This window comes from Mytilus trossulus, chromosome 14 (assembly GCF_036588685.1).
Source record: "Mytilus trossulus isolate FHL-02 chromosome 14, PNRI_Mtr1.1.1.hap1, whole genome shotgun sequence".
Classification (NCBI taxonomy): Eukaryota; Metazoa; Mollusca; class Bivalvia; order Mytilida; family Mytilidae; genus Mytilus; species Mytilus trossulus.
The window spans coordinates 18334061-18361750 of NC_086386.1; the positions used below are offsets into that span (position 1 = coordinate 18334061).

Consider the following 27690-nt stretch of genomic DNA (forward strand, 5'->3'; position numbering starts at 1 on the left):
ATTAATATTATTGAATATAATAGAGCTATTGTGTATTTCCTCTATAAATAGGATTTGATCTATATACCCAATAATACAAACTTTGTGTAGTAAATAATCCGATATTTATTTGATTATCATGTATCCTATGTGTTATACCAAATGTATTATTCAACAAATCATCTTATTATTTATCAGGGAAACTACACACAAGAGGTAGGTGGTGCCATTCAAATAATAATTCCTATTTTGGACATTTATTTAACATACTTGATACTTATTTGATACAGAAATACATTGATGACACAATTCGTGGTAAAACATTTTAATCTTTTAAGTAAGAAATTTACAATTGTGCAAGAAAGAATTTGACACGAAAACGAACACTAGAAACCTCCGCCATCTACCAAGCGAACCCCGAAACATCAAGTAGGTATTGTCATGTTTCGACTGATTTGGTTATCTCTTATAGTTTTATTGTCATTATATTTGTTGCTTTTCGTGAGAATCTATCTAACCCTTTTTTTACCATTATTTAGCATGTTGTAAACGGTCATTTCGTGGCTTCGAAGTCCTTTATTGATAATTACTGGGAAACTCCTTTAGTGAAAATAAACAAATGTAATCACCAATTGTAAAGGATGGTTATTTTAAAGCACAATGCACATTCATGATACAAGTAGTTGCTTGTCCTGTATCTGGTTTTTCTAGTGTGTACCCCTACTAAAATATGGCCTTTTGCATTTATTTTTTTTAGAATATGATCATCTCCCTAATAAACGGTTCTTTTGGGTCAGCTCGATAATGTCTTCGTTGACAGTGCTAGTTTCTCTATTCTGTAGACTACATTTCCACTTATGGTATTATCAAACAAAAAGTTTCCTTGATACATCGTCTTTCTTTATCATTCTTTTTGCACTTTTTGTTATTCCAATGATCGTGATACAAGTGGTGGCTGATATCAAATAATAAAAATCTACTCTGCCTCATTGTAATGCGCCTGTCTGCAGGCCTGACCTCAGTGACTTATTTTCAGTTATTTTTTGTTGTTACTGAAGCTAGTGCTGAACTAGGACGTATGATTTTGTTTTTATCATTTTTATTCTCCTTTAAAGGTAGCGATTTATAGCTGGATAAATCGTATGTTTTGTCTAGTGTTGAAAACTGTATGTTTTCCCTGTGTAGATGTCCTCTGTTTAAATGCTGATAAGTTGGTGTCTCATTAACATTTATATCCTTAATATACCATATATGGTTAACTGTGGGTCTTGGTTTGTTACCAATAAGGTTTTAAAATTTTATTCGCTGCTTGATCTTCTGCTTTGTCGCATATTTGTATATACTAGTAAGTAATCTTTTAAGTAAGACATTTACAATTGTACAAGAAAGAATTTGACACGAAAACGAACACTAGAACCCTCCGCCATCTATCAAGCGAACCCCGAAACATCAAGTAGGTATTGTCATGTTTCGACTAATTTGGTAATCCCTTATAGTTTTATTGTCATTATTTTTTGGTGCTTTGCGTGAGAATCTATCTAACCATTTATTTCTAACCATTATTTTGCATGTTGTTAACGGTCATTTCGTGGCTTCGAAGTCCTTTATAAGACCTGTTGATGACCTTCTGTTGTTGTTTTTTCTATGGTCGGGTTGTTGTCTCTTTGATACATTCCCCATTTCCATTCTCAATTTTACTAGTACTATTTTTTTTCTCGAAAGATCTTGAAAATGCAGCGTTGCATGTTTTTCCGCTTTATCACATTTGTATATATACTATTTTATTCTAAGATCTTAAAGATGCAGTGTTTTATAATTATTTGCCTTCCATTCTATACTTGATCGGACTTTGACCTCTAGAGTATAAACGACTTTTACTCGACTGTATCTCATTGTTTAAGATATCGCATGTGTCTATTTAATGATAAATGATCCCACAAGAGAATTTCATTCAATATCCCTTTATTTTGATATTAGTTATATTGATTTCTATTCCAATTACCTCAAGTTGTTATTTTTTTCCTTTTTATAATACAATTGTTTATAATTGCTACAATCTTTCAATAATTCCGTGGAATAATTAGAAATATGAGAAAGCCGGTAAGGGAAGTCTACTTTTAAGTAACGCTATATGTCAGTTATTGATATAGACAATAGCTACACAATAACCAATAAATTATGTATCTAAACTATAATTATGTAAGAGGTTCTGTATTAATCAATACTTTTAATACCCATGACGATTCTTTTCTTCCCTTTAAAGTAGCCAGGACTTGCATGGATGACCGTGTAACAATTATCGAGGAACTTACTAGATATAAGAAGATGTGATTTGAGTGCAAATTAGACTGACGGCGTGCACAAAGTTGACGGCCACTGTAAAATGCGCTTTTAAAAGTAGCTTTATTCAACCGTGTTAAACATATATTTTAAATAGGAAGTTTTGTTCATGATAAAATGATTAAAGCCAGCTATAAAAATCCACATTATTAAAAAGGTTATCTAAATTAAAGCTATAAAGAATGAAACGAACATGAAAAAAACGGCAAAAATATGTGTAACTTGTAACATTAAATAATCATAAAGTAGAGTTTTGATCTGAAATTTGTACAAATTCAAAGTATATTCCTGTATTTTCATACAATATTTTTTTCCGGATTCGGACTATGACATCATACGATCTTCACCTAAAAAAATCAAAATCGGCAAGTGTGGATGAGTTTGGAATGTAGTTAGTTATGTGTAAGAAGTAGTAATTTGATTATAAAATGGAAGAATCGGTGAAAAAAATATGTACTTGCTATTTTTTTATTCCAAATGTGCATAACAAGAGGTTTAAAAAAATCTGCAAAATATGAATGATTTGATAGTCCAGGCCGAACATCTGATTTTTTTAAAATGTTCAGCGATTAAGTTACAGTTTACAGAACTGACGTTTTAACGCCATTTTCTGAATAGAGTGTACGGCATAATCGCTTTTGACAGTTCTTGTCCATTCGTTTTTGATGCGTTTTGTTTTTTTGATTTTGCCATGTGATTATGGACTTTCCAAATTGATTTTCCTCTGAGTTCAGTATTTTTGTGTTTTTACTTTTTATTTCCTTTACACCGCTCTTAGCATGTATTTTCTTACATTTTCAGTATGTGCATTTGCTGTACTTTGTTGTTCGAAAACAAAATAAACATGTTCAACGTTTATTCGAGATGGCTTGTAAAACTAAGATTTATTGGCAGTATTGACCACAGCTTTTTATTATTTACACAAATTTAAATATGTACACATATAGATTCAACGATATATATTGTTCAACTAGATAGATTCATAGATAACTAGATTCATAGATGTATAGATCATTTTTTGGTTACCTCTGGCAACCTACAGATAACTAGATAGATATATATAGATAGATAGATGTATGATCCTGGGTTACAGCGATCAACTAACTTAGCTGTTGGATCCTGGGATACAGCGATCCACAAAATGTACTTTTAATATCACTAAAATATAGACAACTGTAACTGTAGTTTATCACACGCAGCGAAGTTGCCAAACACATTTTTCACTTTTTAACGATCAAATGTTTCTATACAACCAACATCTAACTGACTACCGCAATTTTTGACATCACATGGCAAATCATCAATGGAGAAGAATTTTTCATACTGGAACTCTAACTACTCGTATATACATGTACCTGAAAAATAAAAAGAACAAGAGCAGTACCCAAACAAAACTACATGGTTTAACTATATATAGTGGAGGGAGGGTGGGTATTTTCAAAATACTTCTCTCTGTATTGTAATTACACGTCTGTTCACTTGCAGCTCAAAGTTAAAAAGAATGCTAACGTCAAATTGACGTCACCACTATACATCTTATCGACTACATATGAATTTATAAAGGAAAGCACTGCAACGGACGAGATTAAAACTTTCCACTAGAATAACCGAATTTATGTATATTACATAAATTCTATTATTCGAGATGGCTTGTAAAACTAAGATTTATTGGCAGTATTGACCACAGCTTTTTATTATTTACACAAATTTAAATATGTACACATATAGATTCAACGATATATATTGTTCAACTAGATAGATTCATAGATAACTAGATTCATAGATGTATAGATCATTTTTTGGTTACCTCTGGCAACCTACAGATAACTAGATAGATATATATAGATAGATAGATGTATGATCCTGGGATACAGCGATCAACTAACTTAGCTGTTGGATCCTGGGATACAGCGATCCACAAAATGTACTTTTAATATCACTAAAATATAGACAACTGTAACTGTAGTTTATCACACGCAGCGAAGTTGCCAAATTGATTAGGTACGGTATATGTCAAACTCAACCGTACCGGATCAACCGCCACTAAAGTGGGGATGAAGCTGCGATAGGACATAGGACTGTGGCCAATACTGTTTTAAAATTATCTAAGATATACACATATATACTAGTACCAAATGTATCTGGATTTGTTTAAGAACCAGAACAAATAAACATTTCAAGCGCACCTAAATTGTCCTTGCAAATTATTTAGAAATATGTCATTTCCTAGATCAGTCAAATGAACATCATCTTCCTTTAAAAAAGTACTATTATGAAGAATATCTGGATACTTTATATAATGTCCCCCATTCTTTAACACGAATGATGCAATGGCACTATGTATCCTAATTCTGCATGCCATCATGCTTTCCTGACTTTTTGAATGACGCCAATTTGTTCTGGGTAAAATCTGAGAGCAGACAATCGAACTATTAGGTAGATACGTTTGTACCTTCTCCAAGGTGGCCTTGATTCCATTCCATAAAAACCCTAATTTTGTCTTCCCCTAATCATTTCCAGCAATATGAAGGACAAGATATTTCGGCGCTTTTTCATATTTCATCAGTCTTTTATTGTCGATTCAAATCTTTTAAACCCATGCCACCATAGTACCCTTGCCACCAAATTTTAACTCCTATTCTATGAAGACCTAAATTTACACCACCTGTTCTACTTTTTGCGTGTACAAATGCATTTCTTATCAAAAATGAGCCTACTATCCATACTGACACTTCTTGGCCTACAATTTGATACATGTATGTATTGACATGAAATATATTAAATTGACCATCAAGTTCAACGAAATTTATTCAAAATTGTGGTATTCGTATATAACTTTTGAAATTATCAGAACTCCAACGACCCATTACTTTAATTTTCTCGTCAGAAAAACCAAGCATAGTTGCTGAAGTAGCACTACCGATTCTAAATGAGTGCGTCCCATACTTTGATTGATCAAAACCAATATACCCCAGGGCTTATTTTAGAATTCCTGAAAACTGATATCGAGTCATCGGAGAGCCATCAAAGTGGCAAAATAATTGACCACTAATTCGAGGTCGAATCTTTAAATATTCTTGCAGTAATTTTACCGGACAAATTCCAACATCAGATTGTCGGGCCACAAAAATTGTCCCTCGACCTAGCTGGTCTGTTTTTGAAGACGCCAAGTATATTTTTATATTATGATTAGTAACCTCCACATTATCAATTTTAATGGCATGATTGGACCCTTCCCTGCCACATGCAGTTGTCATTTCACCAACTCGCATAAATGCAAAATATCCCATTGAAAAAGCACTAGAAAATAAGACAACTTCATATCTGGAGCTAGAAAATGCGGGTAAAATCTTTATAATATTTTTTAACAGATCTATAGTAATAGGTAATCTACTGTCAGGTCTCTTTAACTTTGACCTTGCTATTCCATCAATCATTTCCTTACAACAAATAATTGAGACATATCTTCGTAATTATTAATCTTATTATAAAAACTGATAGCTGAAATATAACATTTCACCGTAGATGGAGCCATGTCCAAGCAAGACATGTATGCAATGAACTGAGTAATGTGGTTCAATGGTATTGGAAAACTATGATCTAAATCAAAACTATCCATAAATTTAGCCAAAGCATTTAAAGCTCGTTGATAAGCTTGAATTGTATAAGGAGCAAGCTAACAATTAATTATATAATCTGTTTGTTTCAAACTCAATATCAATTTCTGAACTCTTCTGGGTTGTTTTCTGGAACCGACTCGGCCCCGGATGCTAGTTCTCGGAATCTCTTCAACTGAAAACGAGAAATCGCGTCTGCAATTTCATTTTTACAACCATCAATATGTTGTGCTTCAAACTGAATATTGTGCTGCATTGTAAAAAGAACAAGGGGGCGAATAAATGCCATCACACGCTTCGACTTGGCAGTTCTTTTATTGACAATGCTAACTAATGCCATATTGTCAATTCGAGATAAAATCTTTCGATTTTGGAAATTTGATGCCCATATAAACATAGCTAAAACAATTGGAACTAACTCAAAAAAAAAATAATGTCCTTCATGATTGGCATATTTGACCATGCTTCCGGCCATTTATATTGTGCCCATTTACCATCAAAATATGCACCACAACCTAAATCAGAGTTACCACAGCTGTCAGTGTACAAATGCAGCGTTTCATTTGTTATCCACGTGTTTTCTGATGGATAACAATCTCCGTTAAAATGTTCCAGAAAAATCAGCCAAATTTTTGCATCTTCTCTGAGATCATTATTATTCTAATTGAATAAAAAGGCTTTTATTTTTTAATAAACCCTATGACACCATGAAACCTGCGAAGGAAAGCCCTAGACGAAGTAATCGCCCTTGAACAGGAAGCCATCAAACCCACTAATGATTCTAAGTCCTTGTGTGTAATCTTTTTATTCAACATTCACTGGTTGCATATATAACAACCAAAGCTCATTGTCTATATTACTCCATAAACTGGATGGTTCATGAGCTTTTCTTAGTCTATATTGCTCATCGTAATTTTTCCAACCTATACCTTGGTTTCTTTGAGCCCCAAGGCGTATTGTGTGCATGTATTTTAACAATTCCTTAAATCGGTTTACGTGCACAGCACAATAAATATAAATAAAAATGATGAAAGCATCTGTCCACTTTTCAATATTTGTAATTTTTGATTGTTGAGAAATGGGTTGTAAAATGAATTCCCCTTGAGCCCATGTCAACTTTTGTTTGTCAGAACCCGTGTTGACTGAATTTTTTAATAGACAAGCTAAATCTATGAATTCCCCTTTCAATATTTTTTCTTTAATTGACTGTGTTACATTTATGCCTAGATTCTCATGAACACTTTCAATTCTATTGGGTATTTGTATATAATCATTATTGGCCACATTACCTGTTTGTGACACAAACTGTGTGTTATCAACAGTTGGCTGGGGGTCTATTGCTCGTCTTGGTTGCCATGGTAACATGTCCGGAATGTGGACGGAGTTGTCCTGAATGCTAGAAAATGTTGGCATCAACATTCTTGTCGTTGATACTGTTGTTGGTATGGCAGCGCCGTCATGTCCAAAAGTTGTATAGATAGCCTCAGGCCTTGTAACCGTCGATGATTGTACTGACGCCCGTGACGAAACTCCCTTCGACACCACCGGGGTCCTTCTTAATCCAGCTCTCGCTGATGCTGTACGCTTCTTGGTACCTCTTCTCAACATACTGAAACTCACAATTATATTTATTTATTCATTTTATTAAATTTATTTATTTACTTATTTCAAATTTATTCGTTTTGTTTGTGTGTGTAACCAAAAGTCTTTAATCAATGACAATATATCTTAAAAGCTGTAGCCGTTCAAACGATGTATTTTATCGTTTTTGTTGAATTGATAGTATGTCGTGTTCTACGAAGTAATTACTTCCGCAGCAGAATCACTGGGTGAATTATTCACCAAATATAAAGTCACCACAAAAATATAATTTCTTTAACTTAAGTCGTATTGTGATTAAATATTTTTTCTCTTATTTCATATTCGGCACCACGTGGCGGCCACGCCGTTTCGAAATTCAACAATTTCTAACTATTTTACAATTCTTTTATTAAAACAATTGTTTCTATTATCCATATATCTCTTTGCCTATTATACATATATAAAATACCAACTTTAATATCCACTATAGTAATTCAACTTGATATTTTCAAAATACTTCTCTCTGTATTGTAATTACACGTCTGTTCACTTGCAGCTCAAAGTTAAAAAGAATGCTAACGTCAAATTGACGTCACCACTATACATCTTATCGACTACATATGAATTAAGAGATAACTGTATTGTATTTGAAGCTTTAAGGACGTCCATCGGTAGTTTTACTGTCGCAAATTTAGTTTACCTGGCGACGCGGAGCGGAGACAGGTAAACGGGTATTTGCGACAGTAAAACTACCGATGGACGTCCGCAAAGCTTCAAATACAATACAGTTATCTCTATTCTAATGCAAAACAAGTTCATTATTAAATTTCAATCATTATTTCAGTGTAAAATCTTCATTAAAGAAAATTCCGCGAAAAAATGTTATCTTCTTTGGTCCCTACACTAGGTGACGTCATAGTTATGCTTCCGGCGTCAAATATAAACACCGGGCGTTTTATGGCTTCTGTGCCGCTTCAAAATGTAATAAAATTTGATAAAAAGAAGATTTTTAGGCGCAACAAGTGAGTTTTTTTGTTTATTATTGTAGAAATAGCATGTCAATACATTCCGAAATTCAAAATGTCGGCTTCCCTAGTTACAGACGAGGAGATAGAGAATTTTACGCTTGCTGTCATCCAATCAGAACAATTCTTACAAAATAATTGCATTAGAATTTATAAAGGAAAGCACTGCAACGGACGAGATTAAAACTTTCCACTAGAATAACCGAATTTATGTATATTACATAAATTCTATTATTTTTAAAATTATGTGATACACTACGTGTCCAGTGTGTTTATTACGCTTACGTTTTCTGGGGGTAAATGCCGACGTCGTAAATGATATTAGCTATATATTTGAAGACGTTACGTTTGTGGACTTAGCTTTGTGCACGCCGTCTAGACAACCAGCTCCATCCAAGTCACAATTTATAAAGGTATACCATTATTAACCAAAGTATGTTCTTCAACACGGACCCTAGTCTCACACCGAAAATCAAGGGCCCACCAAAATACTAGTGTAAAACCATTCAAACGGGATGACCATTTATAATTCTCTGGTGTTCACTTGTTATTGGTACATTGTACATGTATGAAATAAAACGTTACTTGTCGTTTTAGATAATGACTTGACTAAATTGATGTGTATAATTAATATAATTGATATAGTTTATTGACCTCTGAATATCATTGCATTCTATATGTATTTTAGTAGCTGTATCATTGACTTTAACTTTACATCTTTATTTTCCCAAATACATACCAATTATATTGCGGCTAAACGTTCAGCAAACAATAATCAATCAACCAGACTAAACATGTACCAAACCCAAGGATATATTGCACCATTTCCAAAAAGATTCAGTTCCCTACCATCTTTAGAAATCAAAGATTTGAATATTTTAAAATCAGTATACACATCACCGGAATTTTCTGAAACTGATGTCCCATCTGTTCAGACAAAAAAAGTTATTTAGATCCGCCAGTTATAAGAGGAATTATGGTCCTGGTTTCCAGCAAAAGAATTTCGCGGTTTTGATGGTTTGTTTAGGCTGTCTGGTTTATGGTTTAGCGTTCCTGGTTCGATTCCCGTTCGGGAAGAAAAATTCAGGAACTCAATTTTCGGTACTCCCTTGGCATCATTCGCGAGTATGGTCTTGAGGAAACGATGATAGTCCATCGGAAGGGAACGATAAATGGCTGACCCGTGTTAGGAGAAAGCCATATCTCTTGCACGTTAAAGACACCCTTGTAGATTTCGAAAAAGAGTAGGCTTGTCTCTTTGACACATTCCCCATTTCCATTCTCAATTTTAATGCCACTACAAGGCATCACTCGCACCCGCAAAGTGGAAAGGGCTTAATATAAGTTGCAAAACTTGTTTCCCAATCCACTATAAATAAATATGTTTAAACTATCATGGTTAAGCTAATAGTTACAATGCATATAAAACATTTGTATAGAATCATATAATCATAGTGCAAATTTGTCCAATCGTGTAAAATCTACATGTATGGAAATAATTGATTGAAAAAAATCAGCAATTACATTTCATTTAACAATATTTGTTTCATAATTTTTTTTATATATTTCTAAAATATATAATTAAGTTATGCGTTTCAAATATGTTTGGGCTTTTTAATGACGAGAATAACTTATTGGTGGGTATCGCAAAGTTGGTCTAACGGTATAAATGAGTGTTAATACGGACTAGAACTGTATGAGGACATTTGATCATAACAATCATAACATATCTTTATTACAAAAAGAAGATTTTTTTCTACATAGGCTAGAGGTATAGGCCGGGGGGGGATTGAGATATAAAAAAAATGTTGTTTAAGCACCCCGTCGCATTTTTGCGCCTGTCCCAAGTCAGGAGCCTCTGTCCTTTGTTAGTCTTTTATGATTTCTAATTTTAGTTTATTGTGTATATTTCGGAGTTGCGTATGAAATCTATTAACAATGAGCTAGTATACATATTTTTTTAGATGCCACATGAAGCACACCTTCGGGTGCGGGAGATTCTCGACGCATTGAAGACCCATTGGTGGCCTTCGGCTGTTGTCGGCTCTATGGTCGGGTTGATGTCTCTTTGACACATTACCTATTTCCATTCTCGATTTTATGAACATCTTACATTTCGGTAATCAGTATTGTATTATCTGATTAGGACATTTCCTGCAGTAATTTTTTATACTCCCACCCCCACCCCCCCTTTTTCTCTTTTCTTTATTTTTTTTTGCTGTTGTTTCTCCTTTTTATTTTTTGTGTTGTCTGACATTTTTTCATTTTTGTAAACCCTTTATAGACCATCCGATATGATCACGAGATGAGTAGTAACCTAAAAAGCTTTTCTCATAATCACATTACATTAAAAATAATGATTACGGGAACCTGGGTCGCCAACATAAGAACTATTCAAGCTACTGCACCCCTCTCAGCATTTGTGAAACGTTTTCCTGTGATATTTTAGTGTATACACTATCAAAGTTATTGAAACACCAATCACTGTCATGATAAGGTTGGGCTCACTTTAACATGTTTAACCCCGCCACATTCTGTAAGTGTGTGCCTGTCCTACATGTAAGTCAGGAGCCTGTAATTCAGTGGTTGTCGTGTATGTGTTTTATATTTGTTTGTTTTTTTCATTTCTATACATAATTAATGCCGTTAGTTTTCTCTTTTGAAATTTTTTACATTGCCATTTCGGGGCCTTTTTTATGCTGACTATGCGGTATTGGCTTGGTATTAATTTCTGTGTCATTCGACTCTTTTTGGAGAGTTGTCTCATTGGCAATCATACCACATCTTCTTTTTTAAACCAATAGCACATGTGTGTTTAATATATCCAATAGTATTATGACTTTTCACATCTTATGTGGCGAGTTACTCCGTGGATTTTGGGTAACTTGCCGCCATATTTCGAATTATTGCCACTTTTTCGTTTCAAAGTCATGCTCTTCGCACGTTATCTTCTCCGAATTAAATTTCGCGGAATTGTGACGTAAAATATTAGTGACGTAAAATGATCTCCATCTGAGATGAAAACAGTACAAGACTATACCGATTTAGGCATATTGTGATGGCTATCTGAACCGTTGACCAGATAAATATGTAAGTTTATTGATACTTCCATGAATATAATATAGGTATGATTGCCAATGAGACAACAATCAACCAGAGTTCAAATAAAGTGGATATAAGCAATCATAAGCGACCATAAGGCCAACAATGAACCTACACAACACCGTATAGTTGTCTATATATTCAAAGGCTCCGATGTAGAAATTTGAATGCATTCAAGAGAGAAAACTAACGGCCTGATTTATAAGAAAACCAATATGAATGACATGAACCAACGACAACCAATATTTACTGTACATGTTCCCGACTTGGGAAAGGCACAAAATATGTTTTTGAGCGCTCTCAACCCCTCTTTTTCTCCTAACGTGGGACAGTGGTAAAACATCACAACATAAGAACAAGCTGCAAAATCATTTGCATATTGCTTACCTCAATAGATTGATGCAAGGCGCAAAACAAATAATATAAAAGTCATTGTAAAAAAAACCACACACACACAAATACTACAAAAAGAAACAAACACACATACATGGGTACTTGCCCAGTTACTGACAGAAAGTTCAACTCGCAAATTTAACCATTCATTTGAAGTAATTATTCAAAAAGTTCCAGCAATATGAAAGTACGAATACGGAAAGAATTAAGGGATAAATTTTAAGAACCCACCTTAAATATCTTTTGGTAATTAATATTTTAATTGGTAGAAACAAAATAAATGTTTGGGATGAAATGAGTTGAAAATCAAGCTACTCCAGTCTTATTAGGATATAGTGTCTAAACGTGGATCATGATTTTTTTGCACATAGAATATAACTATTTTTGTACTACAAACACTCTGTTTTGACCTTTCTTATTTTAAACGCAATGTAGCGAATATTTTACAAATTGACATAATGGGACTACTAGCTGTAAACTCAGAAATTATTGCGACGTCTTTATTATAATTGTGAATAATGCGACAGGTTTATAATCGCAATAATTCAAACTCGGATTTTGCATTTTGGTTTTAATTAGTTAAACAGGATTTTTTTTATTTTCCCAAAATTTTCACTCTAAAATGACAAAATCGCAATAATAAATGCACGCAATATTATCTGAATTTACAGTAATATAAAATAGAAGGCACTTATTCATAAAATACAAAAATATTGTATTGTATTGGCGCTTAGTGGTTCCCAACAGCGTACTAGTGTGGCGTGGTCAGTTACATCATGGAAGTAATATTTAAATATTACTTCCATGGTTACATCAAAGATTTGATGGTCAATACTTTATAAGTTTAATGACCTTTATCTTGATTAATGTGACAGTTTATATGGTACATGGGTTGCACAGTAGAGTTGCAAATTTTTTTTGGACATTTATCAAAATACTGTTAGACCATAGAGCAATGTTTAATCTAATTTGAGAAGTTTTTTTTATGGTGATGCATTTAGCTGAGAATAAGAGAATTGAATTGAGAAAATTACCAGGCTGAGCAAAAAACATTTACTCAAATAGTTTCATTGCGCCGGGGCCAGATGTTTATAGCAGGATCTTGTGAGACACTTTATGTAGACCTATTATACTAATTGACGAGAACGAAGTATCAAGTTGTCATATTATATTTAAAGTAACAAGTTTAATTGGAAATTATGATTGTGAACTTATATATTTATTTATCATAAAATTATGTTTAGTAGTAAATATACAGTACTTTTATATATTTGATAAATAGCCTGCTGTTAAATGCATATCGCGCAACTTTTATGCACACCCTTTATCATATCCTTTATCACACCCTTTACCGATCTTTATCATACCCTATCCTTTATCGCATCCCGACTATTTTTTTCTTCATTTTTACATAAAGTCCGTTTGAATTTATGCAAGCTTCTCAAGCAACATTTTTCTCAAAACTGGGTCTTAAAATGGGCGGTCATTCGGGCCTCACGAAATTTATTGAATGACGTCATTGTTTGGCATACGTCGAGTATATTTTCTGTCACACGAAATACAACTATAAAAAAATATAAAAAAGAACTCAATGAAAAACCATACAAAATACACAAAAAAGTAAAATAAACAAAATAATAAAAAAAACAGCTAGCATTTTGTGCAAGACAAAAGTAGAACTAAAGGTTACCCAGGTGCTAGGGATCACAAGGCAGTTCATATTATATACGCTCCTGTTAAAATATGTGATAAAGCGTATAAAACATGGCAAAATCTGTATCACATACCGTATCACTCTCGACCAATATCATCCCTAGGGCCTGAAGGCCCTAGGGATGATATTGCTATCTCAGGATGATACGGCTTACGATTCGGATTTTGCCATGTATTATTCTCTCTATATTATACATGTACTGTTATGTGAATATCTATACGATTAAAAATGTGAAGATTTATAAAAATAGACTCATGCTGAGTTACACGTAATTCGAATTACAATGGGCGTCAAATTCGCTTTACTGTCCAAACGACGTTAACATTCAATTCGCATGGGCAAAAGCGTATTTATAATGCGAATTGGATAATTCGAAATTGCTAATTTGAATCGATTCATATTAAAAAAGAAGAGTGGGTGAACGCGATAAGCGCATTCTATTCGAATGCAATTCGAATTAAAAGTCCTTGTGAACGCGGCATTAGTTGTGATCGTACAGAAATTAACGCTATAAAATAGCTGGTTCCCTATGCTGACAGGCAATATAGATTACCTTCCCGGATACATAGATCCGAAATAATGAATAGGTACAAAGCATACAAAATAAAGACCCGTTACATTAGCAGGGACGGATCCAGCCATTTTAAAAAGGGGAGGGGTCGTAACCCAAGTCAAAAAGAGGTGGGTTGTCCAACTACATGTTCCAATTCAAATACATTGATCGTCCAAAAAAAAAAAAAAGTGGAGGGGTCCAACAGTTTTTATCTTTCTTTTATAAAGTGTAAACTTTAATACTGTAATTTAAAACTTGTTGTCATAAGGTGGTCAGGGATGGATCTAGGGTTTTGGAAAAGGGGTTGGGGGGGGGGGGATGGGGGGTTGGGGGTGGGGTGTAATCAAAGTTCGCCGGGCGGAGCAATGCGAAAAAAATGGACCATTTTTAGGGTTAAAAAACACAAAATGAGTGTAAAATGCATTTTCTAACAGATCCTGACGTGGGACTCTACTCAATGATATTTACAATAAGACCACCGACACAAGTTATGAAAGAAAACATTCAATTTTATCCAAATGTATGTTTGAAGTGTTTCACCAGAGACATATACAATGTCACTGGTTTCACCCAACAAGGAAAGTGAGGGTTTCAAATCAAACAAAGGCTAAGAATGAGTCTGAAATGCCAACGAAGTTATAAATAACAGTCGACAAAAGGAGACATAAAGGTCACATTCAGGGACACGTTGCAGTCGAACCTTTAAAAAAGTATTCAATATATCAGTTCTTCGAAACAGTCATTCCGGTCAAATATGAGTTTTACATGCAAACCCCGGCCCCATAAAAATATGAACGTTTTTTATTCATCATAATCATTTAATGCTAAATAACTCACTCGAATTTGTTTTTGTTTTTAATTTAAAAGCAAAAATTTGGACAAGATTGTTGTTTTCAATACTGATACGGCCAATATTTTTGTTTAAGGCAAAAAAGAGTTAGATTTCTTGTCTCTTAAATATATCAGACTGCCGAGTCTGTACCTTAGACTTCAAATCTACCTAAAGCATTAATGGCATTATGCATATTTGTACTGTAATTTGAATTTCAAAATAACTAAGTTATTGTCGGGTTGTTGTCTCTTTGACATATTCTCAATTTCCGTTCTCAATTTCAGTCCAGGAAAATATATGGCAACTGGCTGTATTTAACAACAACTTCTTTTCTTCGTAGTTTAAAATTTTGATGATTTGTGGAGAAGAAAAACTAATAAACTAATTTATTGACAATAAAAGATAAGAACAACCACTCATGTTCAAATATGATAAATATACGAAGACCAAATCTTCTTTTTTTTATCTTTACTTATTGTCTTTAGCTTTAATTACATAAAATACTAGTATGACACAGTAAGTGGCTGGATGAAAGTCAGACCTGTATTTAGTATTTAGAACTACCGTTGTATCGAAGAGGCAATCAAATTAGCAAACTGACTGAGTTTTAATCTTGCTCAGTTGGACAACAACAGATACACATACATCTATAATTAAGAAAAAACAAGAAGCACGCATTGCTTTATGATACCGATATAACTTTCAACAAAAATACAAAGTACAAAGTTAACACAGATCCGAAGACAGTTATAGAGATATATAATGCAAATTAAATACACGGAAATGCCCCTGTGATATCGGTATACAGAAACAGAAAACAAATCATAAAGTAAAAGTACAAAATTTGAAGAAAAAAAATTATATCGTACCAAAGAATAATCCTTCGGAAAACCTGCTCGAAGAACTTACATTTCTGTAATGAAAGAAATCATGGTATCCGGTGATAAACTACCAATTAAAAACCTAAACAATCATATTTTCGCAGCATTCTGAATCTTTTAACCAAAATTTAAGATCATACAAATCATTTACTAGTATATTCTAAATTATGAACGCATCTCATTTTTATATATGCAAAATTTCAACCAATTCTGAAAGTCTTTTAGTGAAAAAATGCCTGTCAGATGTCAACTAATACCTTAAATAATCTCTGGTGTTTAATTGATAAAGAAACTTTATGAACAATACTAGTACTGGTTTACAGAATTTTGTTCAAGACAAAAAATAAACAAGTTCCCAATTTTAAAGGTAAAATATATAAATCACTGGTATTAAAGAGATAATAGTAACTGCAATTACGATTATCCCAATATGGCGACGGCAGATATAGGTAAAATCTTTACAGTCATTTTACTCAAATGTAGCATGTTTTTGTCACTAGTTACTCAGCTGCAAGGTTTTTCTATACCATTACATCATATTTGAATCGTAACGGTGCACTGGAATTGTCTAAGCGCTTTGAAAATTGCTGTTGAAAAATTCGGGATGATAATCGTAACTCGGATAAAAAGATAATCGTAATTATTGTATTAAAGAATGCGAAGATAATTGTAACTGGATAGTGTTTTATTGATATTGACACTAAAAACGTATATCTGATAGCACATGATGAAATTATGGTGATGAATTAATCACGTTTCAACATCTTATGACATATCTTTTTGTGGATATATTATTAATTGTTCTAATGAAAACAGCTACATACTGTTCTATCATAAAATTGGAGGGGTGAACAAGCTTTAAGAAATTTGGATATGGGAAAAACACGAACTATGTTACAATACAGAAAACTCCCAAGAACTAGGAATGTCACAAAATATGGGAATGAGCGATGAGGCAATTTTATAAGAAGAAATGATATATGGCAATAATTGTCAGGGGAAACGCATGTGTCACCCCACATCAGATTTGTGATTAATAAAATTGAGAATGGAAATGGGGAATGTATCACAGAGACAACAACCTGACCATACAAAAAACAACAACAGAAGGTCACCAATAGGTCTTCAATGTCGCGAGAAATTCCCGCACCCGGAGGCGTCCTTCAGCTGGCTCTAAGACTGTTAAAGAACATTGATTTTATTCTGAATAAAAACATAGTAAATATTGTTTTAAATCATTTAATGCAGGTTGCTATGTGTGCTATTTCTTCCCCCGGTTCAATTCTAGTCCATACCCGTTATGCCATAATGAAGTAGGAAAGACGTTTAGTATTCGCCAGAGACAGTTTGATGAGAAATTAAGAACAACAGTTTTGCACTTTTGGGATATGGGATATTGCTAACCCCCTCCATTTTCCGGTCCCCCAAAAAAAACCACATTAAACGCGCACATACCATTGAAACTTTGAAAACAATTAGAATATCTACTTACCACAATACCTGACCCGACAGCTGCTTCATTGTCAATATATTGAACAGGTCCATAGATATAGGAAGATGCGGTGTGAGAACTAATGAGACAACTCTCCATCCAAATAACAATTTCAAAAAAGTAAACCATTATAGGTTAATGTACGACCTTCAACATGTATACATTAAAAGGTAATACATATTGTTATCTGTTTTAAGGGCATTATTCAATAAAAGTGTGAATTTCAGACCTAAAAAAGATAAAAATCAACTTGTCAAAATTTTTATTTCTAGAGTTATTTCGAATACCTCTATTGTAGACCTGTTTGTAAATAAAAATAAAAAGTGCAATCTTAAATACTCTTTAAAATGATATCATTTTCATAATTTATGTACTGTTTCGCAGGGGACATTTGTCCACTACGAAACTGCTTTTAAACGCACATCTTATTGCATTTTAATGTATCCTATAGACATTCTAGTTTGTTTTACTTTATAAACTAGAATGATCTCATTTTTTTCTGAATGTGAGAACCATTTTTATCGATAAATATTAGACAGTACTTCACCTATAAACGTACAACTTATGTTACGTAGTGGGCATTTTCATGAGTGTCGAGTGGACAAAACCGTTTGGATCGCAGAGAACAAAAAGTTTCGTAGTTTACATCAACCCTATACTATGTTGATAACATACTAAAAATTACATTAAACTAACCCTTGCTATTTGTTTTGCACGAATAGAATTGAAAAAAAATTATCCAATACTTGTTTTGTAGGTGAACGTTTTGTAGTGGACATATTTACATGGGTTTTTTCCCACAATCTCCATATTGCAATAGTATCAAGAAAGATTATATTCATCAAAACACATATTAAGCTGTACACTGATTTTGTTTCATAATTTTAGAACCAGATACTGAACGAGATTTAAACCGTTTCGAAGTGGACATTAACAAAAATGCGGTATCACTCTGGTCTATTTGATGTGCTCTTTTTTGTCAACAATTAATGTGCCGTTTTAAAACATCATTTCTTTTGTAAGACCCTTATGTTTATATCTCTTGCAAACATTGAGCATGCGTGTTGAATAGGGCGTCTAGGGAAATGCCAGGAATCCATAGCTGATTAGTCCCTCTAATTATATAATGTTTCTTTGCTTAAATTTTTTTAAATCTAATTCCATGTAATGACTGCACAAAAATAATACTTGTAAAGATCAAAAACATTTGTTTAAAGTGGCTGGGACAAGAAATCACGGTTTTGTAAAAAAAAACGCCAATAAAACGAGAGATATATAAGTAAATTTGCCTTAAATATTAACCTGTAAGTTTCTTCAATTTTTTTATTTTCCGTTAATGTCATCCATTAACTGTACATTTGCATTTTAATACACGCAATACCATTGAAATGCTGAAAGACACATTTAATTTTTCAGTTACTATTATCCGATAAAGAAATTACGATTATCAAACAAGAAAAATTCTATAGTGTTACGATTATCATCCCGAATTTTTCAACGGCAATTTTCAAAGCGCTTAGACAGTTCCAGTGCACCGTTACGATTCAATTATGATGTAATGGTATAGAAAAACCTTGCAGCTGAGTAACTAGTGACAAAAACATGCTACATTTAAGTACATTGACTGAAAGATTTTACCTATATCTGCCGTCGCCATATTGGGATGATCGTAATTGCAGTTACTATTATCTCTTTAACACCAGTGTAAATGAAAGATGTAGTTTTATTTCAAACTGTAAAACATCAGTGACTTAGTACTTAGGTCTCACAATACCAGACTCATTACTAAATGAAAACAGTATATTATATAAATAATATCAACAAGACTAATATGTAAACGAATGTTAATGTTAATGTATAGGGAATAAAAGAACGTGTTATTCACGGAATTGGCAATTAACAACAGAAGATGAAAAGTTGTTACATTTTCCATGAATATATTAGATGGCCATAGGTGGTACACTTAATGGTCTTCTAAGAGTATTCATCACCGCTTGCCAAAACAAAGCTTCCCCTATACCTTTCTTATAGCGTAGGTACGGTGTTGTATGTAACAAGGACCTAATACCACTGGTCATGTGATACGCATCAATCGCCTTCAGCATGATTAGAACACATGCATCTTTTCCTTGTCGACGTCTCCTTTCTTGAACATAATCACATTCCCATTGGCACCAATCACTACTAGCAAAATCATTACTCATAATGATCACAACTTTCCATGATTTGTTCATATACTTGTCTATATTTTCTGTAATTGGGACTCCCGGATCAAATTCACGGTGGTGAACACATAACTTAATTTGTTCATGTTCCATGCGTTTGATGAACTCACTATGAACCCATTCCCTATCAGCATCGCAGTACACTACAAACGCATGGAATTCAAAATCATCACTATTGTTAAGACGTAAATATCCCTGTTTTCGAAGTCTATGCAATCTCATAATATAGCAGTAGTTCCTTATATAGGTATGACACTTGTAAGCTAATAAAATTACAATTATCACCAAAAATGCAAATGAAGACAAAATTATTGCGATTACTATAAACGGATCAGATTGTTTGCAACTCTCTAGGGTTGGATTGTATTTGATAACTAATCGACCTCGCATTTCAGCAGGAAAATTACACGTATACGCTCGTGGAAAATCAAAGGACAAGTTTACTTTGGTTGTTCGAACCCAGTTTCGGAACCACATGAGGTCACATGTACAAGTAAATGGATTCCTTGCAAGGTTCAATTGTTCTAGTTGGTTCAAAATATTTTCAGGTAAAGATGATTTATTCAGTGAATGTATTACATTACTTTTTAGGTTTATATATTTTATGCTATGCATATTAGCAAACGTTTCTGGCACCCAAGACTTTATGAAATTTCCTTCAAGACTTATTTTCTCTAAGGATGTCAAATTTCTAAAAAAGTTAGGATGAAGCTCTTTCAAACCTACAGCTTGTAAAATCAAATATCTCATCTCATCCATATAAGCAAACATCAGACCTACTGTTGTTTTGTCAGACGGCAGATAGTTATTCGTTAAATCTAAAAATTGAAGTGACGGCGAGTGTTTAAATATATTTTCTGCATTAAACCTAGAATTATTGTTGTTGGTCTTGTCAAATCGGAAATTGTTGTATCCAAAATGTATACTGATTAACGACGTGCTTCTGAAAGCCGTATGCTCTATTACTTTCAACTGATAATTAAATTGAAGGAAAATATATCTTAATTGTGGCAGTTCTGAAAATGTGTTATTCCTTAAAATCGTTAATCTATTGGCATGTAGACTTATATTCTGTAATGCTGGCAAACACTTGAAACATTTCGGATATAAATAAGGTATAGCATTGCCGTCCAAAATCAGAATTTGAAGCTTCGGAACTTTGCTTTTGTTCATTTTATTACAAAAGGATGGAATTCGAACAATATCATTCCTTGACAGATCAATTTTTGTAGCCAATAATTTTACATTATCATCCAGAATTAAATATATGATATTATTTTTTGATAGGTTGATCTTTTTTAAGTTTTTTAATTCAGTATACCAATTAGGGAACACGAATTCAGTCAGCTGGTTTTCTTCGAGTGATATTGATGTCACTTTTCGTAGGCTGATTGCCTCAAAAATATCAAAAGGAAACAGTTTCCAATAGTTTCCATACAAATGAATTTTCTTCAGATGCGTTGTATTTACAAAACTCAACGCATTTTGCAGACTAGTTGTATTCAAATGTTTTTCGTCTGAAATTGCCAGTAATTTTAAAGAAATAAAATCCAAAAAGACGTCATTTTTAACATATTTTATAGAATTTCCGATCAATACAAATTTTCTGATATCATTTTTGGTAATATTTGATAGAAACCATCTAGAAAAATTGACATTACTGAAATTGTTATGGTTTAATTCAAATTCTTCAACAAATTTCGGAACGTGTGGAACGTAGTCAAGTCCAGTGCAGATCGCGTTTTTCTGTTTCTTGTTACATGTGCAGTGTGGTTCGAAACAAAATTCATCTGTTGTGTTGAAACGTGTATTCACTGTCTGCAGACCCAATCCAAACAAAAACATCAAATGAATTTGCCTCATGGTCACGTGTTCTCAATACAATCTGAAAGCAAACATGGTCATGTATATCTGTAGCATTCATAATTGAATTACAATGTTTGTAAAGAGTGCCAAAAGTCTGAATAGTTACCCCATTTCCCGACATTGGAACACTGTCAAATGATAAGGTTAATTTGTTGATGCAGAGTTCTTATCAAAATAAAATTTTATGCTAGGGACAATCAATGGTCTCACAACTGATTTGATTGTTGGTCGCTGTATATACACGTCTTATCGCACAAATAGTGATATGATCACTTGCATTAAAATACCCGGTCAATGAATAGTCATGATATCAGTGATTCACCAATCACAGTTTACTGTCTGATTTAAATATCGTTTAACACCCGAGAGAACGTAGAAAATATTTTGATTATATATATAAAGATTATTTTACAAATAATTATTTTTTTATTATTTCCAAGCTAGATTATTGAAAATACACACGGTTGGTTCTGAACACAACTGTGCTGTGTTTTATTTCATATACTGATGCGAATACTGTTCTCAAGAGTTCCCAATCTTAATATGCATTTGTAATAAGGGCAACAGGAAATAAATAAATACGTAAAACTTCAGAGAAATACTTCCTCGTCTAAAGTGATAAAATAAAACGGTATATAAAATAAAACATTTATTGTGCTTTTGTTTAAGATAGAAAAACGATCGATTTCCCCCCTATATCATTGTCATTAGTTCAACAGACTTCCTGTAACATGGTAAATTTAAACTTCAAAAATTCAAAGTAAAATATGATCATAGCACTTGGGTGTTTCCACCACCAAGAATAAACGGCATTGTTTGAATTTGGCACAACTTTTGGAATTATTTGGTTTTCAATATTACATTTATCTACATCATTGATTTTACCTTTCAAATATCACAGTTTTGATTCAACCACTACAGGAATCTTTTTTTTATTTAGATAAAATTAAGACTAGTTCCATTCAAATGTTTTTCGTCTGAAATTGCCAGTGATTTGAAAGAAAGAAATTCCACAAAGACGTCATTTTTAACATATTTTATAGAATTTCCGATCAACACAAATTTCCTGATATAATTTTTGGTAATACTTGATAGAAACCATTTAGAAAAATTGACATTAATAAAATTGTTATGGTTTAGTTCAAGTTGTTCGACAAATTTCGGGACGTGTGGAACGTAGTCAAGTCCTGTACAGGTCGCGTTTTTCTATTTTTTGTTACATGTGCAGTGTGGTTCGAAACAAAATTCATCTGTTGTGTTAAAACGTGTATTCACTGTCTGCAGACCCAATCCAAACAAAAACATCAAATGAATTTGCCTCATGATCACGTGTTCTCAATACAATCTGAAAGAAAACATGGTCATGTATATCTGTAGCATTCATAATTGAATTAAAATGTTTGTAAAGAGTGCCAAAAGTCTGAATTGTTACCCCATTTCACGACATTGGAACACCAATGGTAACACATCTAACTTAATTGTTGGTTGCTTTTCTTAAACGTCTGATTGCACAACAAGTGATATGATCACTTGCATTAAGATACCAGGTCAACGAATAGTCATGAAACCAGTGATTCACCGATCACAGTTTACTGTTTGATTTGACATATCTTAAACACCACCAGAGAACGTAGAAAAGATTTTAATAATATTTATAAAGAATTTTTTTACAAATACTTATTTTTTTATTATTATTTCCAAGCTGAATTATTGAAAATACATACGGTTGGTTCTGAATACAACTTTCCTCTGTTTCATTTCATATACTGATGCGAATGTTGTTCTGAAGAATTCCAAACTTGATATCAATTTGTAATAAGGGCAACCGGAAATAATAACAAACGTTAAACTTAAGTTAAGAGAAATACTTCCTCGTCTAAAGTGATCAACAAATTGTTTAAAGATATAACACTTATTTTGTCTTTATGAAAGATAGAAAAGCGATCGTTTTTTCCCAATATCCTTGTCATTAGTTCAACAGACTTCCTGTAGCATGGTATATTCAAACTTCTAAAATTCAAAGTAAAAAAAAGAAATGCATAACGTTTCCACCACCAAGAATGAACGGCCTTATTAAGAATTTGCACAACTTTTTGTATTGTTTTGTTTTCAATATCATATTTATCTACATCATTGATTTGATAATTCAAGTTTCAAATATCTCACCGTTTTGATTCTAGAGCCATTATTGCAACCTTATTTTCTTAATTATAAATCAGGGGAAGTTTCAGGATTTGGAAAGGGGGACGAAGTAATCAAAGTTCGCGGAGCGATGCGAAAAATTATTGGACCATTGCTTAAAGACATAAAATATGTAAAATGAGTGGTAGATGCATTTTTTAACAGACCCTGACGTGGGACATAAACATTAATATTTCACACTTAAAGTGTAAGGATTGTACGATATTTTTGATGCAGTATTCACCCTATTAATTGTCTATTATTAAATGATTATTGGGATCCAAAGCTATGTTCTAATATATTTGAAGTGGGACTTGTCAGTAAAACAATGGACATGGAAAATTCTCGTTTCTTATATGTTTAGTTAGCATAACCTCACATATGTCTTGTTGTCAACAAGATATACGCTGGGCTACTCAATGATATTAACAATACGACCACCGACAAGAGTTAAGAAAGAAAAACAAGCATTTTTTTTTATCCAAATTTTGGTTTGAAATGCTTCACCAGACACATATCATAAGCCTATGAAGGCTGGCTGACATAAAATATGTTTCATAATTGTATAATAATGTTATATCAGGCTGCACTTTAATAAAACAATATATATATATATATATACCTCGTCTAAACATCAACCCAACAATGTTAGATCTGTAAATTTGCTTTCGCAAATTTTTGGTTCTTCCCTCGCCGGGATTCGAACCCATGCTACTGTGATATCGTGACACCGAATCGCCTGCACTGCAACCGTCCCGCTAGACCACACGACCACCTGGGCTCTCAAAAAATGGGAATGTGTTACCTTTCCACGTCAGTTTTAATCTAGCGGCTTACTTCAGTACATGATATATAAGGCATGAAGATATATATATATACAATGCAATGTCTCTGGATTCACCCAACAAGGAAAGTGAGAGTTCGAAATCAAACAAGGCTACGAATGAGTCTGAAATAGCATCGAATTTATAAATAACTGTCGACAAAAGGAGACATGAAGGCCACATCCAGCAGACACGTTGCAGTCGAACCTTAAAAAAAGTATTCAAGTTAGTTGAATCAGGCATTCCGGTCAGTTTGGATTTTACATGCAAACCCCCGGTCCCATAAAAATATGACCGTTTTTTATTCATCATGTTCATTAAATGCTAAATAACTCACGCGATTTTTTTTGTTTCTAATTGAATAGCAAAAAAGTGGACAAGATGATTGTTTTCAATCCAGATACGGCCAATATTTTTTGTTTAAGGCAAAAAATAGAGTTAGATTTCTTGTCACTCAAATATCTCAGACTGCCCCCTCAAATCAAAGTGTCTGTACCTTAGACTTTTAATCTACCTAGAGCATTACTGCCAAATGAATCATTGATAGGCTGGTGCGTGTGGGGCTGTGGGATTACACATGCTTTCGTTAGTACTAGTATCTATTTCTTTCCTTTTTTCTTTTCATTTTCTGGGTTGCTGAGGCATAGCAACATTTATGGTAAATGCATATGCTTTTTCATATGACACTTCTAAGGCTATCATGGTAACCCACCATCTTCAAAATCCATGAACTGCAACCGGAAGTTTATTACTGATATTATTTAAATCTACGATGCTGTTTTTTTTCTTTCTATTCCTAGTACAGACGATGCACTTTATTTCTTTACATCCTTTTATGAAGCTTGTATTCGTATGAAAGGTTTAAGTGCCAGTCTGCCTAAGAATCAGGCAGTGGTGAAAACATGACAAAAAAAAACTCACCCAATTTGACATTGATTTCAGTTCATAATATGTAATTATGCACAAAAATAACATTCATTTCCGTTTTCTGTTCTGGTAATAGAAGATACAATTTGGTTGAAATGCACTAGAAATAACCGAATTAGGGGAGATAACTCTGTAATTTGCTATCATTCTAATCAATTTTCTAACCAAGTTATTTGATATTACAAGACACACACAAACGAAACTATAACCGAAAAAACCCATATATAAATGTACTGCAATATACCAGTATACGACAACCACTGAATTACAGGCTCCTTACTTTGGACAGCCTAAAATACAGGATATCACCGGGTTTATAATTTTTGCTTGGGCCAAAACCTATACCGAAATATGCAACAGTGATGTAACATGCAGTACATCGTAAGAACAAATAAGCAGTTAAAAAAGCGTGTTTCTCAAAATGGCGTTTAACTTCCATAAGCCTTGAAATGTCATGGCGGGTGACTCATTGAATACATCGTCAACACTAACAAAACAATCTACATGTTTTCTAAGGTGTAACGGAAGTCAACAGCAAAGATATTAATCCTAACAAAACAATGTATGTTTTCTCTGATATAGTTACAATGGATAAGCGTTGATTCTTGAAAAAGAAACCATTAGCCAGAAGTTCCTTACACAAAATATCCGGGCTCATGGTTTCTTTTTAAAGAATCAACGCTCATCCATTATATCTACAAATGTATACCACTTAATTTGTATTTTTGTTTGGTGGTGAGTTGTCTCATTGGCGATCATCCAACATCTCTTTATGTTGATATATAACCATGTGTATCTAAGTTGGAACAAATGCAAAGTAAAAGTGTTTTAACGAAGGAATTGATATAATTTCAGATCATGGATTTAGCAAAAGGCTTTGCAACAAGTGGGGTGAAGATAGTATCGGAATTTTGGAAACCACAACGCACACTTCATGTTTCAAATGCACCATCATGTTTCCGAGAACCGGGTATCCTTAAAGGATATAGATTAACCAATCAAAGTTGGTTTTACTATGCAAAGAGCATTTTTTATATCCACAACGAAACGTTCAATATATGGACACATTTGATTGCCTTTTTTATTTTGTGGTCAACTCTTGCAAGATATGCATTTATTTATGACTTTTGGACAGATAAGCGATCTTGGCCAATTCTTGTATTTGGTATATGCTGTCTGGTGTCAACTGGTGTAAGTACTTTAGCTCACATATGGCATTCCAAATCGCCAAATATTCACTATACCGTGTTTTTATTTGACTACGTCGGAGCATCATTGTACGGATTTGGATCCGGAATTCTTGCCTTGTATACGTTCTCCGACGACAAAACATACGAAACTGTTGAAACACCTACATTTATTTTGATTTGGTTATATGCCTGGTTCGATTGTCTCACAATGTGCGCTACCAAAGTGTTGTTGGACGAAAACTCGTTGAAAAGAAAATGCTCTGTCGTAGGAGTTTTCATTTTGTATGGATTTGTGGTAACTATTCCTGTAGGACATCGCTACTGGACATGTTACAACGATATCAACTGTAGTCTCACATCACTCAATTACATTTCTGTACTTTATCTTATGTTTGTACTACAAGGATTCACCTTTGGAAGCCATTTACCGGAACTTTTTTTGCCGGGTGTTTTCGATATTCTCGGGCAAAGTCATCAGTGGTTTCACTTAGTGTCTACTGCGACACAAGTGCTTCAAATACACACCGCTCATTTCGAAATAAAACATCGACAATCGAATCACGGAAACCCAGACCTAAATTTTCTGATACTTGCAACACTTTTGTTAGCCATATGTGAGATTATATCATTATTGGTTATCCGGAGGTTCCTTCCAATTAAAAATAAAAAAGAGTGATATGATAGTCTTCTCTTCCGCGTTCAATGATACATTTTTTTTTTAAATTTCGTCAATTTTAAATCACTTCACCATAAAAATTATTGAAGCAGAAATTAGCGCACAGTCCATGCAATTATATTCAACACTTATCTTTGCGTTCTTGTTATTTACTATGCATTAGATAATTGTTTCTTATGTAATCGGTCATAACGACCATTTTATACGTTTAAGCAAAAAGATGGAACGTCATGAAATAAAATTAGTATTTACACAGACATGTAAAACAGTTAGTTTTATATAACACATTTAA

General features: G+C 33.3%; 3 protein-coding genes across 7 annotated transcripts; 1 reads left to right on the top strand and 2 right to left on the bottom strand.

Annotated features, from left to right (window-relative positions):
• Positions 1–76: 76 nt before the first annotated feature.
• On the top strand, positions 77–27529 carry LOC134695954 (membrane progestin receptor alpha-like). 2 transcript variants are annotated; one of them, XM_063557454.1, is made up of 2 exons: positions 77–195; positions 26388–27529. In XM_063557454.1, the coding sequence occupies exons 1-2, from the start codon at positions 142–144 to the stop codon at positions 27396–27398; spliced, it is 1065 nt and encodes a 354-aa protein (XP_063413524.1). In that variant the 5' UTR covers positions 77–141; the 3' UTR covers positions 27399–27529. The 2 variants fall into 2 exon arrangements, with proteins under 2 accessions (XP_063413524.1, XP_063413525.1); XM_063557455.1 differs by lacking the exon at positions 77–195 and adding an exon at positions 11518–11632.
• Positions 3187–8103, bottom strand: LOC134695715 (uncharacterized). 2 transcript variants are annotated; one of them, XM_063557085.1, is made up of 2 exons: positions 7991–8103; positions 3187–7545 (listed from the first exon to the last, which is right to left on the bottom strand). In XM_063557085.1, exon 2 carries the CDS (start codon positions 7542–7544, stop codon positions 6741–6743), a length of 804 nt encoding a protein of 267 aa, XP_063413155.1. In that variant the 5' UTR covers position 7545; positions 7991–8103; the 3' UTR covers positions 3187–6740. The 2 variants fall into 2 exon arrangements, with proteins under 2 accessions (XP_063413155.1, XP_063413156.1); XM_063557086.1 differs by having other exon boundaries at positions 8035–8084.
• Positions 19215–23447, bottom strand: LOC134696707 (toll-like receptor 13). 3 transcript variants are annotated; one of them, XM_063558627.1, is made up of 2 exons: positions 23325–23421; positions 19215–21619 (listed from the first exon to the last, which is right to left on the bottom strand). In XM_063558627.1, exon 2 carries the CDS (start codon positions 21595–21597, stop codon positions 19450–19452), a length of 2148 nt encoding a protein of 715 aa, XP_063414697.1. In that variant the 5' UTR covers positions 21598–21619; positions 23325–23421; the 3' UTR covers positions 19215–19449. The 3 variants fall into 3 exon arrangements, 2 of the variants coding, with proteins under 2 accessions (XP_063414697.1, XP_063414698.1); XM_063558628.1 differs by lacking the exon at positions 23325–23421 and adding an exon at positions 22063–22075; XR_010102999.1 differs by lacking the exon at positions 19215–21619 and adding an exon at positions 22771–22945 and having other exon boundaries at positions 23325–23447.
• Positions 27530–27690: the final 161 nt, after the last annotated feature.

Bases quoted from the DNA above. Each gene is read 5' to 3' on its own strand.
- LOC134695954 (XM_063557454.1), top strand. From the start codon at position 142: ATGTATTATTCAACAAATCATCTTATTATTTATCAGGGAAACTACACA. The intron at 196-26,387 runs GTAGGTGGTGCC...ATATAATTTCAG, and splicing joins AGGGAAACTACACACAAGAG to ATCATGGATTTAGCAAAAGG.
- LOC134695715 (XM_063557085.1), bottom strand. From the start codon at position 7,544: ATGTTGAGAAGAGGTACCAAGAAGCGTACAGCATCAGCGAGAGCTGGA.
- LOC134696707 (XM_063558627.1), bottom strand. From the start codon at position 21,597: ATGAGGCAAATTCATTTGATGTTTTTGTTTGGATTGGGTCTGCAGACA.